Below are 16,944 nucleotides of genomic sequence, written 5' to 3'. Positions count from 1 at the left end.
AGAAACTAAAAAAAAAACAAAATCCCAAAAAATATTTTTCAAATAACATTTAAATTATATTGAATCAATACATTTTAAAAATAAAAACAAAAATTTCTTAGAGGGAACAGGGATGACTTTCACCATATATTCTCAGTAACCACTTTTTCAATATAGTTGTGCTAGAATTTTTCTTCTGAAGAAAAGATCAATCTAACAAATTTTACAATAAGCCATCAATTAATACTGAACAGCAATCCGTGACAAAGGCAAGGCAAGACAAAGCTATAATTCAATTATTCATATACTTCATTCTGCACTATTTTAATGCTGTCTTGCTGTCAGAAAGCAGATTTATTGGACAGTTTCAAAGATTAAAACTGTAAATTTGGGAACTTCAAGTATTTCCTAGTGAAAGATATTATACAGCATAATTATAAGTCTACAGCTACAGCATACAAAGATTTAGTTTAACTCTTTTCAAAATGTCAAATGTTCTTTTTGGTAAAGATTAAAAAAAGGAATCAGGCAACTTACTGCAGGTTCTATTTGACAAGACAGCACGAAACAGAGATGAATAAGAAAAGTCATATTAAAATTTCTGTGAAATTTGAGCTCAGGCAGTTAGCAATGTCTTCCTATTAAGAAAACAAAAAACAAAACAAAACTCGAGAGGAAAAACCTCAAAAGTTTTGTTAAGTCCTCTCTAAAATAAAGAGTAGAAATATAAATGAAGAAAGTTTCTGCTCTTTATTGTTTGAGTATCAATAATAATTTTTGTTTAACCACTTCAAACAAGTTTACCTTGACCTAGTTTCCTAAATTAAAACTTGTTATTCAATACTATTCAAAGTCAGTAAGGGGGAAGAAAATAAAACTATACAAACATTCTCTCCACTCACTGATACTTAAAAAAAAAGAACTGCATCGCAATTTTCTAATTTTTTTCTATAGAACCTGATCAAAATGTTACAAAACTGACTACAAAATATCTGTGTGCTTTTTAAATATTTTATCTGGGATTAAGGAGAAAAGATAACATTATGTTTTCACCAAAATTTTCTCCAAAATTAAAAGTTAAGTGTAGCTCTAATTTTCATGCTCCTCTGGTTGAAATCAGTGATTTTGAAAGCATGTTCCTGAAGGAAGAAAATTCACAGATGCCACACGGGCTACTGCAGGACTCTGGAAGAAGCCAGTTCCAGGGTTCCTTCCCTTCATTGATAGCTATACTTTTCTCTTTTTAGATCAGGCTTTTGGAAATGTTTTATTTGAAGAAACTATTCTTTTGTTTTTAAAAAAAATGTGAAAATCACTATTCTAGGCATAACATTAGAACACAAGCAACGGAAAGAGGTAAACATAAAATTGTTCTAACATGGCTTATAAATAAAATTTTAGGTCTCCAGAATCTCTATGCAATACAAGAACTTAGTATGATTCAGTTATTCTTCAAGAGCTCATTTGAAACTGATCATCTGAAATATAATACACTCTCCCCTAGGAAAAAATGGGTGGGCACTCACCATAGTTCATCAAAGACTACCTAATTCAAAAAGACATATTAGATATTAATCTTCTCCTTTCCAAGTTAATTCAACTGTAAATATCAATAAGTAGTAGAAAAATAAAAAAATTTTAATTAATCTTGAATATCAATATTTGTGGAAAATTAGTTTTCTAACTAGGGAAGGAAGACAGAATATGACAATGTCAGAACACTAGCTCTTCACTATATCTAATTTCACTTCAAACCCCAATGCTGATATCCTGACACTTCACAGTCATGACCTATGGTGCTTTTTAGTTGAAAGGTAAAGTAAAGAAAATAAAAAAGATTCTGCTGTGGGTAACTGAGCAAGAATCAGATGAAAGGAGATCAGAGCAGATACGTTATTACGAGTGAGGAATTAAATAAGCCATGAAAGATCAAAGAGCAAGCCCAGTGGGGCAAAACAGTGGTTCTCAAACCTGCTGCATATTAGAATCACTTGGGGAACATCTCAAAGTATAAATTACTAAATCCCACCCGGATTGCTGAATCAAAACATCAGAGGATGGAATCTAGAAATAAGTGTTTTTGCATTAAGAATTGTGTTTTTTAATTAAGGATTTTGATGCTCAGCTGGGTTGGGTGGCCAATGAGTTAAACAAACAAACAAAACTCTCTTAACAAGTGAAAGGGGTTTAACAGGTGGCCATGAAAAGACAGTACTTATACAAATTATCACATGGTGTATCAGTATCTGGTTGCTTAGAGCAAGCAAGGAATTTGAATGTGGGTCAGCTGAAGGAAGGAAAACAACTACTGGCAGGAACCACATCTCATCCCTGCAGCCTCAGTACAGAGCTGCTGTGCAATTTCTGGCTAATGAATGAACCCATACTAACTGAGTAAATGGAATATGTTATTACCTTTCTGAACTACATTTTCAAATTGAAGAAACATAGGTCTTCAGGATTTTGTAGTAAATTAGTGGTGGTCAACTGAGGAAGGCTAAAAACAATCAGAACCAATTAGGAAAACTTCTTGAAAATATATTTTACCTCCTTAGTTGGTAGTCTAGAATTTTTATTGGGAAGGAACATGCACTTTGAAATATATTCTTCAGGTGATGCAGGGCAATAAATAGCAGGGGAAAATAATGTGAATAAACAGAAATGTTTCACTTAGCACTGCCTCAAAATATGTTAGGAGCTCTTTTGATAACCAGGGAAGGGAATTTTGTTTAAGAAAAAATTTGCAACTTACCGGTAGTAAAGAAGTAAAAGGAAAGCATGGGGGAAAGAAAAACAGATACAATTATTAAGAATGGCAGCTTAGTTTCAGAGAAAAATTAAATAAGGAGAACTTTTCCACTGCAGCATCCCAGTCTTCTGAGCCTTAGAACAATGGCTATATTTTCCTCTCTCTTATAGACACCTTGGCCACTTTATCTAAAATAAGGCTCTCTGCCATTTCTAGTCTGGACTGTTTTGCCAACTTCTTGAATTATCTCTTTGCTACTCAATTCATCGTGTTCATTGGTACCAGACAAATCTAGTTCTGATTCCCTTACTTTAAAATCTTCAAATCCTTCCCTACTGCCCACAAATGACTTGGCTTGGCATTGCAGGTTCTTGATTTACCTATAACAAATCTAAAAGTATTAAAAAATATATAATTCTCTAACTATGAAATCACTTTCACCAATAATGAGCAAATAAAGAAGAGAGGAAGATAATTCTGAAAAGAAAATACATTCTGTTTTCTGGTAAAGACATGTAGTATCTTCAAGTTAGCACATTCTTTTTAGTGCAATTTGAAATGATTCATCCTCCTGCCCTGTCATAATAATCTAAGCAATGACTTTTATTTTATTCTGATGCTTTTGAAACTGCATGATTATTCTAAAATAAAGAACACTTCAAACCTGCACAGTGTCAAATACAAATAAAAGCAAAGCATGTTAGATATATTGAATACAGCACAAGAAGAAAGATGCCAGATATGAGTAAATGCAGAAAAAATCAGGTGTAGGAAAACAGTTCAAGGAAGCAGAGCTTACTGTTTTGTTATCATATATAATAACATACAAATAATAGCTAGCACACTATAATGTTGTAAATTCAAAATATAAGCTACCAATACAGACAGTCTACAAAGAGCAGTATTTTAGCTTATAAAGGCTGCTGCAATGGCTTCTGCTAACTGGTTAAAAAAAAATTAAAAGTTATTGAGCCAAGCTAAATACACTAAGTCCTAGAACTACACAGACATAGATCATCACCTTGTGTGTTTCTTCAGTGAAGTAACATGGACACTGTCAGATAAAAATAGGCAACTGTTAAGAGAGTGCTTTAAATCTTAACGTTAACACTTTATAAAAAAAATTAGACCAGAATCCTAATAGGGAAATGCCTTTTATATTTTTTAATTAATTGCTGCAATTCACTGATATTTATCTTGATTACTCAGTTTGAGCAAAATTGTCCTCTGTTAAGAAAGGCTCTCTCTCTCTCCAGTCAACACAACAGGCAAACTCACCACCCTCCCCCAGTCTACGTGGGACATGACTCCCAGGGGTGTGGACCTTCCTGGCAACATGGGACAGATATTCTAGAATGAGCTGAGACTCAGCATCAAGGAATTGAGAAAACCTTTCCAACCAAAAGGGGTAAGCGTGAAATGAGACAAAGTGTCAATGGCTGAGAGATTCCAAACAGAGTCAAGAGGTTATCCTGGAGGTTATTCTTATGCATTAAGATGTAATGGAGAAGCTGGAGGGAACTGCCTGAAAATGTAGAGCTGTGTTCCAGTAGCCATGTTTCTTAATGATGATTGTATAATGATACAGCTTTCACAGTGTGACTGTGTGATTGTGAAAACCTTGTGTTAGATGCTCCTTTTATCTACCCTGTCAACAGACGAGTAGAACATATGGAATAAAAATAAATAATAGCGGGAACAAATGTCAAAATAAAGTTAAAAAAAAAGAAAGAAAGGCTCTCTGAAACCCCGTTGCTCAGTATACATCTGGAGGAACTGGACAGGAATGGACATTTGCACATTGGTGTTTATGGTGGCAGTGTTTGTGATTCACAATGGATGGTGGTGTCCTAAGCGTAGGACTCAGGAATGGAAATGGAACTCTGGTGTATACATACAATGGACTACTGAACAGCAACAAGAAGGAATGAAGTTGTGAGGCATATAACTAGGTGAATGAACTTTAAGGACTGTATATTGAATGAAATGTGAGAAATAAAAAGATAAATATTATCATGCCTCACTCATATGGACTAACTATAATATAAAAACTTGGTGAACTGAAGTCATGAGTTAACAGGTTGGGGCCTATTGTAAATGGTCCTAGACTGTAAGCTCTTATAGGAGTCACTTATATTAAGGAGTTATAACTTTCATTTCTAAATTCTGAAATGATGAGCTATTTGTATCTAACCTGGTCATTCCCAGGTTAAATTGAGACAAAGAGTTAGAGCTCTAAAGTTAAGAAAGTCAGTTGTACCCCGTATAGGAACTATTTAAAAAGTTGAAAAAAGGATCAGATCTCAACTAGAGACATGAAGGAAGCTGATCTGGATAGGACTAAGGTAGATCAGAATACAGGGTAAAGGATGTTGTTGTCCATATTTCTAAACTTCAACTTCTGTGTGAGACCAAGGGGAGAGATGTTTAGTTGGTGCAAAATTTATAGTTTGGGTAGTACATTACCTAATTTAACTTCTATGGTCAGTTGAGTTGAACCAAAAGTACATGGAATGTTGAATAGGGCGTGAGATTTTGTTGGTTTGTCCAGTTTAATGTGATGCCCTGATATATCCCAGAGTAATCTGGACAGTTTATAAAGTATCTGCAAAGTCCTATACTTTAGGACTGGGAGAAAGGAAGAAATATTCACCCTTCCATCTGGAGAATTTCTGATATCCTCGCAAGCGGTGGGGACAATCAAATCAATAAGTCTAGTCCTCAATCTTGGAGTTTGCCTCTATGAAACTTATTCCTGCAAAGGATAGGCTAAGCCTACATAAAATTAGGCCTAAGAGTCACTTCCAGAGAACCTCTTTTGTAACTCATTTGTGACCTCTCTGTCTAAGTCAACGCAGCAGGTAAATTCACTGCCCTCTCCTACATGGGACATGACTCCCAGAGGTGTAAATCTGCCTGGCAATGTGAGACAGAACTCTTGCCTGGCATCATGGGAATGAGAAAGCCTTCTTAACCAAAAAGGAGAAAAGAGAAATGAGACAAAATAAAGTCTCAGTGGCTGAGAGATTTCAAACAGAGTCAAGAGTTTATCCTGGAGGTTATTCTTATGCTTTAAACAGAGACCCCTTTTCAGTTTATGGTGTATTGGAATGGCTGGAGGGAAATATTTGAAACTGTTGAGCTGTGTTCCAGTAGTCTTGATTCTTGAAGATGACGGTATAAAGAGAAAACCTTTACCAGTGATTGTGTGACTGTGAAAACCTTGTGTCTGATGCTCATTTTATCCAGAGTATGGACAAACGAGCAAAAAAAATATGGATGAAAAATAAATAAATAATAGGAGTATAAGGGGTAAAATAAATTGGGTAGACGGAAATACTAGTCGTCAATGAGAGGAATGGGTAAGAGGTACGGGATGTATGAGTTTTTCCTTTTTTCTTTTTATTTCTTTTTCTGGAGTGATGCAAATGTTCTAAAAAATGATCACAGTGATGAATACAAAACTATATGATGATATTGTGAGCCACTGATTGTACACCATGTGTGGACTGTATGCGTGCAAAGATGTGTCAATAAAAATATTAAAAAAATAAAAAAGGCTCCCATGCCTTCAGAGAACAACTAAATAAGTTCTGGCAACAATAAAACGTTCTCCAGCCTTCTTTTTCAGTTGGTAACATTGCTAACCAGGGGCAAGACTCAGGAGTAATACATGCTAACATCTGTCACTCAGTGCAGACCTTCAGAGGAGACACAGGCTACCTGAAAGTCTAAGAGTCAGTAATTATACTAGGAACTTTTCTCTAAGTAGTTCAAGTTTCCTTGTCTGTAACTTTAAAGAAATGGAATACTGAAACACAAATGTCAAAGAAGAGGATTAAAAAATCTAGAAGAAAAAATCTGAGAGGATCATATGGTTGCCCATGACAAACTCTGGGATGTGTCCTGTAACTACTTGTTGAAGAGTGCTTTTAAAATGATTTTTTTTTTTTTGCTGCTTTGCTTTGCTTTGTATATATGTCACATTACACAATAAAAAAGTTAATGAAAAATATTAATAACAAATTCAAGTATGGACAAGCCGTAATATATTTTTCACTTTCATGTTAGTTATTATATCATAAATCATATTCATCTATAGAATAAGAATTTCATTATTAAGTTACTATAAAATAAGAGTCAATGTGCAAGCATTTGTCCAAATAACAGATCTAATGAACTAGCTTACCTGCCCTTGTTCTCTTTTCCTTTAATTTTTTCTTGACCTTTTCCTCCAGTAGGATCCCACTCTACACAAGAATCTTCAACTTTCAGGTTCAAATGGGATGATGAGTTATCCAAATTGAAGTTTAGTGCTATCCAAGACAACATTTCAATTTTTTTGTTTAAAGTAGCATACCTTCACTTTATGAAGCACAGCTTTCATAATATAATTTTCCTACTTAGCTGATTCAACGTTATACACAGGGAATAATTTCCAAATTCTCAATTCAACATTTAAGGCCTTTGAAGATAGGGCTGCAATTTACCATTCCTACCTTATTTCCCACTATTCTTCTTTTCATACCCTACACTCCAATAAAGTACATTCTACTTGCATGCCCACTGGTGCTTCTATTCTCTCCGCCAGAATCTCTATCAGCACACAATAACCTCAGTTTCCTGCTATTAGAATATTAGTTGATTATCAATTGATGCTATAATTAAATAGGAAGGGGAAGTAGGTAAACTTAATTATGAGAAGAAAGTGATGTAGTAAAAATATATCGTGGCACACACATTTTCTCTGGCACTCTGTTGCTTAATAATTTTATACTGAAGCTCTGTTTCAAACAGAGAGAAACAGGAGCCATAACAGCCATGTGGAGAAAGTGGGAAAGGGGCCACTTAAATGGAAACAAATAAATGAAAAAAAAATCCATGAAACAAAACTATACTTTTCAGAATATCTGATATTTGGGGGAACTATCTACACTATTCACAAGACTCAATAAAAACTGCTAACTTAGAAATCAGTGTGGGAAGCTATTACCTTCTCTCTTTGGAAAATGAGGGTAAAATCATTTAAATTTACTGATTCACAGCAGAGCAATGCACAAATCTTATTTTCAAATGCAATTCCCAGAGTTTCTATCTCAACAAAGGCATCCTCTATTATGCAGTTGCCAAGTAATCTGCTTCTTAAGTTATATTTTCCTCCCAAAGTCCAAACTTCTGAACTTCTGAATTTCAGGATATTAAGGATATTACTTTCATTTACCTAAGGCTTCAGTGTGTCTATTAAGTATGCACCATCAAACAACAAAATAAGCATACAGAAAACCTAATGTTTACCTAGTGAATCAAGGATCCTTTTATTCTCTATTGTTCTATAAAGAGAACTTTAATTTCAACTATGCATATAATCCACTGTTCATTGTTTTTACTTATAAAACATTCTAAATCTAAATCTACTGACACAAGAGTTTCTAGTAAATGTATTACTTCCAAAGTTTAGTGGCTTTCAAAATCTACATCTAAGCAGAAATGAACTCAGAGGAACAAGAAAGATGCACTTATTCAGTAAAATGAAAACAGAATTCCTTAATTGATAGGTTACTAAAAAGTTAGGCTAAAATTTGCTTATACAGTGAAGCAGTGTAAACCAGTAAAAGCACACTAAGCTGCAGCGACACCCTATATTGCCAACAAACAATCTTAAGAAAATAAGGTTAACCTCTATATTAGATCTTAGGTAATTCACGTAAAAGCGTCTATATTTTTGAGCAAAATAAAAAATGAATTTAACTCAGTGGTGCCATTAAGTCTCAACGGCTTCTTAAAATCCTAGGATTTTTCTCTAATGTTTGATACGATGGACAGAAGAGCCAATACCAATCATGATGGCAAGAGTGGCAAGAAGAGATACCACCACCACTGAGAGCAGACCTACCAAATAAGACAGCACCCAAATGGAAATACACTGATCAAATCTTAGGGGTACAATCTCTCTCTCTCTTTTTTGCTTGGATACTATCCCTTTTTGTGATCTCAGCTAAGGCACACAAATCTTTATGATGACAGGATAACACTGTATAATTAAAAAAAAAAACAGACCAGCCCTAAAAGAGCAAAGATGGCCTCCAATGTTAGTCCTGGCTTAAGTCCAATAATACAGCTGGATTTCACTTTCCATATTTTTCTGGGAAAACAAGGCACTAAAGATCAGGGTACAGATATATTTCATGTGTTTAATTTGTGTTGGAAGTTGCTTTCTTAGTACTATAAAATTATAGCCATTATCATTTGAAGTTGGAGAGCTATTTATAACTTATTAATATAACATAATTTACCTTCACAGAGGAGGTTGGGATAATACATCTTAAAAATTATAGTCATTATTGTTAACACTATTGACAATTTCAAGGCCAGAAGAAATAGTGCTACTTATATTGGAGGGGCAGAAGTTAACAATGTACACAATTTTAAATACCAAGGATCGTAAGTGGTAGGATATGAAATTTTGATATGTCTTAATACCTACCTCTCTCTCCTGTCCTCTCCAGTACTTCATCCAAACATTTATTTCTATTGTTTGGTCAACAAGAGCAGCAGCCAGCCAAATAAAATTAGTAAAGAGTTGTTCAATGTACGATTCTATTGAATCTAGACTTCTCCTAATGAACTGATAAGCTCATCAGTAGCCACCTCAATGATATTCAATAACCCAGGAAACTTTGACCCACAGCCACATGAGTGAAAAATTTTGTCCTGGATCTCCCCGATGGTCAGGATCACTGTTTAGTGTGCCTCAAGGTTGAGTTTCAGTTTATCCCCATTCCAGGGATTTACCCAACAGTGATAAACTCACAAAAAAACAAAATCAACTTAATCTTTCTTCCAAAATCCCAAGGCCAAGAGTTTTACTAGTAAGTCCCAAATACTGCTAACAAGAGAAGACAGCTCAGCTCCAAGAAAACTACAAGCCAGAATTTACAAAAAAGGTACAATTCACTACATTTAAGTTCATGTTTGATCACCTAATATAACAGGTAAATGAAAAGGAACTGAAGAGGACCAGAAAAAATAAAAAGAAACGATGCCCCTAAAACCGGGATGATGATGATGATGATAATGCAGTTTCATCTTGACAACAGCTAAGAGCAGTTCAAGTTATATATTTATCTGCCTATAAATATGACTATATTTTGAAATGGTAAAAATCTCTGAAGAAAACCACAGTAAAATCTCAGTTTAATAATAAGTAATTGAATATAATTACATTTCTCAGGTGAGTATGTTACCTTAGTTCTCAAATAAAAACAGTGGATAACCTAAATAAATTTCTTGAAGTTAGTTCTTTGTAGACTTTGTGATACAAATACATTTTTCTGAGGATGTCTTGTCAATAACTTCTGGGCCTCAAACTTCGTTTTATTCTGATATGATAGTTTCCTCCAAAGCACAGCAAGTTTCTGGCATGTGAATCCACACAAATATGAACTAGAAGTCAGGGGAACACCCTATAAGGTTCAAGTACCTACAACAATGTGTAAGGTCTGATTCTGGAAGTGAACCAGACAATTATCTCACAACTAGGAAGATCCTTAGATTATGAATATCATATAGGGAAATATCTGAAAAATCATTTTCATTAAAAAGAGAGTTTAACTAAATGCAAACTTATCTCAGAGAGAAAGAGAACCTGCGTTCCTGGCCCACAGTAAATGTTAGTTCAAAAGTTGGAAATGGATTCTTATTCAGACCTTTCCCAGCCAGTTCAAGGGGTCTTGCTGGGCAAGTCATTTAACATATCTACACTTCACTTTCCTTATCTACAAAAGGGAATCAATTAATTATGTCTATTCTACTGATCTCGTTAAGATGATTTTAGTGATCAAATGAAGAATTGTGAAAAAAACCCTGTAAACCCTGATAAACTATATAACTGCAATAAGATTCAGGAAAACAAAAGTGGATTTGCACTATACAGATGTACTTCTCCATTATTGAGCCACAATTCAGAACCTGGGAAAACTGGGCAAATCTTAGAAATGCTTACATATTTATACTACACTGAAATCTTATAAACTAAGCAGTCACCAGAGAACGTATCATCATCTCAGGTGATTATATCCATTGAATACAATCATCATGGAAAATCTAATGAACATGGAAAACCACTACCAATGTCCTATTTTTATTTAAGTCCCATCTTATAATTCTTACTTTGGGGATTTTGGGTAGTTGGGAGAATGCAACCACACATGAAATACTCTCTGTCAATGAAGTCTTGAATAACTTCAGATGCTAAGATTTGTTTCATGCTGTACAAATAGCTACTGATCTTACCTTTGGTCTCCAGAGTCACTGGATCAGAGTACTCTCCAGCCACAGCCTTGTTACAAGCTCGCACTCTGAAATTCATATATTTTGAATCAAATTTTAAGCCTGAAAAAATGAGAATGATTTTCAGACATGAAAAATGAAAAAAATCTACCCCAAAAGTATGAGCATGAACCTTCTAACAGCTATATTTTCCTCCTTGGAAATAGCTCCTTATTTGAGAAGAGTAAGAACCTATGTAGTCGATAACACTTAAAATAAGAGGAAGTATGGCATCTATTATTTTTTCAGGAGAAATAAATTATATAGTTAAACAGTTTTGTTTTGTTTTTAACTCCGTGATAAAAAGGTATCCTCTGAAGCCTTGTTAAAGATGTCATTTCACATTAGGAGAGATGCCACAATTTAAAATTACATATTCAAATTCTGGAAAGTAGATAATCAAAAGAATTTTTAAATTTATAAACTACTGTCCTTTTACATGAAAACTGATTTTAAAGAGGAAGTGATACATAGAGATTAACAGCAAAAAATCTGAGGTTAGTCAGCTCTAGAAAAGAATCTTAGTCCAAAAATTACAAAGAGACCTTTGGCAACTTCACTGAGCCTGTTTTGTATCTATAAAGTAAAAATGATTATATCATCCTCATAGCTGTTGTAAGGATTAAATGAGATGTATGTGCTGTATCGATTAAATGAGATTAAAAGAGATGCACAGCTCTTGACAAATGGTGAGTATTCAATAATGGCAACTACTAATGTTGCTGTTTACTCATAACAAGTAAACACTCAGGTAATATCTGGCCATTACAAATATCCAAAGACTCCTAAATACTGACATATATTTTGAAGGAATTTCAAGAGGCCAGCATACAAATATCTAATATCAAGTAACAGCTCTATTTTAAGTGTTAACATGAAACTGACCCAAAAAGGGTAAAAGAAAGTACTTACAGTATCAGCGAAATGTGGGTATTGTGTGCATTTGAAAAACAGGGTTTTTATTTTGGGTTTTGTTTGTTTGTTCATCAGAAAAACATGGTAAAAAAATGCTAAAAAATAAAAATAAAATTTTTAAAATTAAATCTTACTCTGAAATACTGTTTCCAGAATATCCCTTCATGTGTGTTCTACATACATTGTTTTACCAGGTTCCAAATGTCCAGAAGCCACAAAAACAAAGTTTTTCTTGATATTTTAAAGGAAATTTACTTCTGTAATAAATATCTGAAGTCAGCCTGGATAAAGAAACTTAATCATCCCTTCAGGTGACTCAAAATATTTTTCACAATTACCCTTATTTTCTAAGAATGATATTCATGAAATGTAGTCATTTTACCTAATAGTGTATATTCACTACCCTTAATATTATCAATTATCTCCCAGCATCGCTCATCCTTTACACGTGGAAGTCCATCAAAATTAGTTTTCCTATGTTCCAGTATAAAATGGTCAATCTTTTTATCTTCTTCTGGCATTCTCCAAGATACTGTTACAGAATTATCAGCCACCAAACACTCTACTGGATCTATTTCTGGAGCTTTGGGAACTGCAGGGGGGAAAAAAAGACTATTGTAACACTAATCAAATATTTAAAGTCATCCAAACTATTCTTTTTCATTATGCTTTCAAACTACATTTATGTGGATTAGGTTAAGAGAAGGGATACTCCACAAATGCAAAATAACTATTTTTCAGAGCACCTTTTATTGCTAGACTATATAACATTCAGGTTTCAAAGTCTTTCCTGGACCTATCTAAACTTTATTAAAATCCTTGTTGGCAAAAAGCAAATTCCCACATGCTAAGGATAAAAAATAAATCAATTATACTTTTTAATCTGTTATTGTCAAATAGCTGCAGGATATGAAATAATTTAGTATTGACAAAGTAGAATAAATTGCTTTGAATCCAATGATTAAAATAATTCAAATAAAACACTTACTAAAGAATTGTAGTTTCTTAACACCAAACAAAAATGAATACCCTCCACACAAAATAATTAAGGGTTTTTAAATGTTTCTACTTCTTACTAAATGTTTTATGATTCATTAAAATAAGCTAGAGAAATTGGCCACAATTAGCATGCATGAACATTAATCAATTTCTTTTCCATGAAAGATATCTTTCCATATGTATTTTCAATGGCTCCTCAACATTAACAGATGTGCCATTTACATAATAGCAGGCTAAAGGAGAACATGGTACTCTAGGAACGTGGATGTGTATTATATGAAACTATGTAGCCCAGCAGGTACTAGTTGTAAATACTTTGCTAATTTTAAAAAATCCATTAACATGATCCATCACATAAATGGCTAGGGAAGAAAAACCACACAATCATATTAACAGATACAGAAAAAGCATTCCACAAAACACAAAAACCATTCATGATAAATAGTCACAGGAAGTTAGGAACAAAGAGAAACTTCTTCAACTTGATAAAGAACATCTACAGAAAACCTATGGCCAACATCATACTTTATGCTGAGAAAATAGATGCTTTGTACCTAAGATCTGAAACAAGGTGAGAATGTCCCCTCACTGCTCCTATTCAGCTTTATACTGAGAGTCCTGGTTAATGCAGTAAGACAAGAAAAGGAAATAAAAGGTATACTGATTAGGAAGGAAAAATAAAACTTTGTTCTCATATGATGTAACTGTCTACACAGCTGTGCGGGTTTGAAACTGTTATATACCTCCAGAAAAGCCAGGTTCTTTTAAACACAGCCAATTTTGTGGGTGCAGGCTTACTGTGGGTATGACCCTTTGATTAGATTATCTCCAAGGAGAGGTGACCCCACTCATTCAAAGCAGGTCTTAGTTAACTGGAGTCCTTAAAAGAGCTCATGGAGAACAAGAGTCAGAAGCAACACAGAGAGCAGAGAACGAAACCAGGACACAGACGTTTGGAGATGCTTGAGGAACTGATATAGAGAGCAGACGCCTAGACAGACATTTTGGAGATGCAAAAGAAAAGCCCCTGGTGGAAGCCAGAAGGACCCACAGCCGCTAAGAAAGGCATTTTGAAACCAACTGAGAAGGGCCTGCAGACATTGCCATATACTTTCCTTTGTGACAAAGGAACCTGGAGGTCACCTTTCCTGGTGGTCTTAATGTGGACATTTTCACAGCCTTAGAATTGTAACTTCTAACCTTAGTAAATCCCCTTTATAAAAGCAAATCCATTTCTGGTATACTGCATTTCAGTAGCTTTAGCAAACAGAAGCAATAAGAAATCCCAAAGAATAAAAAAAAAAAAATCCTGGGAACTAATAAGCAATTATAGTAAGATTACAGGACACAATGTAAATATGCAAAAGTCAACTGCTTTCCTATACACTTGCATAAAAATTTGGAATCAGATTTAAAAAAAACATAATACAATTGACATTAGCACACATACATAAAAAAAGAGAAATATTTAGGTATAAAATCTAACAAAATATGTACACAACCTATCTGAGGAAAACCACAAACCTCTGATGAAAGAAACTAAAGAAAATCTAAATAAATGGAGATGAGGAAGCAAAACTCCCTAAACAGTCAATGTCATATTAAAGAACAAAAACAAAGTCAAAGGACTGGCACTGCCTGACTTCAAGACTTACTATTAAATAGCTACTGTCATCAAGACTGTGATATAGGTGAAAGAGTAGACAAATAGATCACTGGACCAGAATAGGATTTCAGAAAATAGTCCCACACAAATAACGACAACTGATCATTGAAAAAGAAGCAAAGGTAATTTCAATGGAGAAAGGATAGACTTTTCAGTAGATTGTTCTGTAACAAATGGACATTACAGGCAAAAAAAAAAAAAAAAAATTAATTTAGACAGCTTTTACACCATTCACAAAAATTAACTTAAAATGGATCACAGACTCAAATATAAAAAGATAAACTATAAAACTTCTAAAAGACAACATAGGAGAAAATGAAGGTGATCCTGGATTTGGGAATGAGTTTTTAGATAAAACACCAAAAGTACAATCCATAAAAGAAAAAAAATGATAATTGGAAATTATTTAAAGTATAAACTTCTGCTCTGCAAAAGACACCGTTGAGAGAATGAAAAGACAAGCCACAGGCAGGGAGAGAATATACATAGAACACCTATCTGATAAGGGATTTGTACCCAAAACATACCCAAACATTTAAAACTCAACAATAAGAAAACAAGCAATCTGATTTTTAAACGAGCAAAAGATGTGAAGAAACACTTCACTAAAGAATACATACAGAAGGCAATTAAGTATATGAAGAAATGTTAAACATCATAATTTATCAAGAAATTGCAAATTATAACAATTAGATACCATTAACTACTCAACAGAATGACTAAATTCAAAACACGGACAATATCAAATACTGACAAGGATGTGGAGCAACAAGAAGTCTCATTCACTGCTGGTGAGATTGCAAAATGGTTCAGCCATTTTATAAGGCACTTTGACAGTTTCTTACAGGACCAAACATAGTCTTACCACATGACCCAGTAATCGCTCTCCTAGGTATTTACCCAAATGAGTTAAAAACTGATGTCCACTCAAAAATCTGCACAAGGATGCTTATATTTATAGCAGCTTTCTTTATAATTTCCCAAAATTGGAAGCAACTACAATGTCCTTCAAGGGTGAATGAATAAACAAACTGGTATATCCATACATGGAATATTATTCAGCAATAAAAACTAATGTGCTATCAAGCCATGAAAAGACAATAGACTCTTAAAAGCTTACTGCAAAGTGAAAAGAAGCCAGTATGAAAAGACCATATACTGCATGATTCCAACAATATAGACATCCAGAAAAGTCAAAACTATACAGACAGTAAAGGATCAGCGGTTGCTGAAGTGCTCAGGGGTGAGAGGTAAGTTGAAGAGGTGGAACATTGGGGACTTCTAATGCAGTGAATACATTCTGCATGATATTAGACACGTGACATTATGCATTTGTCAAAACCCATAAAACTGCACAATACAAAATGTGAAGGCTAAAGTAAACTATGAAAATCAATTAATAAATATTTAACAGTATTAACACATCAATTGTAACAATGTACCACACTAAATAAGACCTTAATAATAAGTGAAACTGTAACTGGGGAATAGGGAGCATATGGAACTCTGTAGTATCTGCTCATTTTTCTGTAAACCTAAAACCATTCTAAACAATTACTCCATTAATTAAAAAAAAATTATACACAAAAATCATAATGCCAAACAACATGAGATCTAGTAAGTAAACTAAACAATTTAGCAAAATAATCAAAACCAAGATGAAAGGAATTTGATTTAAATTTTCAAGTGAAGGAAAGGAAGAGGGAGGAATGAAGAAAGAAAAATCTCTATTAACTACAGAGTCTCCAAAGTTCAACTCCTTTGTGCTATGTAATTGTACAACAAATACTTAGAATTTGACATACTATATAAGCAGGACAGCTGACACAGATATATTTATTATTTGTCATTATGGTTGATTTCATTCAACTGCCTTGTGGAGTTTTTGTTCCTATGATACATAACAATGTTAGTCTCTATAATTACAACATAAGCAAAGCAGACCACTATTCTTTGCCAAGTTAACAGACCAAAAGCATTCATCGGTATAACATGCTCTGCTTTTGTCTCCATGTGTGGAAATACAAAGACTTATGGTCTGCAATAACTGTACAATTTTGCTGAGGCATAAATTGTACTGAATCACTCTGGGAGGCCGGTATAGAGAGAGTCAATTTGTGGGTGAGCCCAGCTTGGGCTCAACTAACTCCTCACCATCTACATACATCTCAACTCAGCTGCAATACTGGTAGGAATGCATTGGCAATTGGATACTTCTTTTTTATTAATAATGGCTTTCAAAAGAAAGCCAATTGCTAGGAGTATTGACCAATATGAAAATTTTAAAAATCTAAGAAAGTGGCAATAC

General features: G+C 34.0%; 1 protein-coding gene across 12 annotated transcripts in view; it reads right to left on the bottom strand.

Annotated features, from left to right (window-relative positions):
- The window catches only part of FSD1L (fibronectin type III and SPRY domain containing 1 like), a 135,109-nt gene that overhangs the window by 28,961 nt on the left and 89,204 nt on the right, over positions 1–16,944 (bottom strand). For 10 of the 12 annotated variants that reach the window (XM_077140957.1, XM_077140985.1, XM_077140925.1 and 7 more), the window contains 4 exons: positions 12,354–12,563; positions 11,021–11,119; positions 6,918–7,044; positions 3,750–3,782 (listed from right to left, as the gene is read on the bottom strand). In XM_077140957.1, the coding sequence (XP_076997072.1) occupies positions 3,750–3,782; positions 6,918–7,044; positions 11,021–11,119; positions 12,354–12,563 (469 nt within the window). The remainder of the gene's footprint in view (positions 1–3,749; positions 3,783–6,917; positions 7,045–11,020; positions 11,120–12,353; positions 12,564–16,944) is intronic. The other 2 variants (XM_077140944.1, XM_077140916.1) reach the window with 1 other exon arrangement.

The sequence above is a fragment of the Tamandua tetradactyla genome, chromosome 2 (assembly GCF_023851605.1).
Source record: "Tamandua tetradactyla isolate mTamTet1 chromosome 2, mTamTet1.pri, whole genome shotgun sequence".
NCBI lineage: Eukaryota > Metazoa > Chordata > Mammalia > Pilosa > Myrmecophagidae > Tamandua > Tamandua tetradactyla.
Note: the sequence above shows the minus strand (reverse complement) of the source record. Positions and strands in the feature narration are given on the sequence as shown.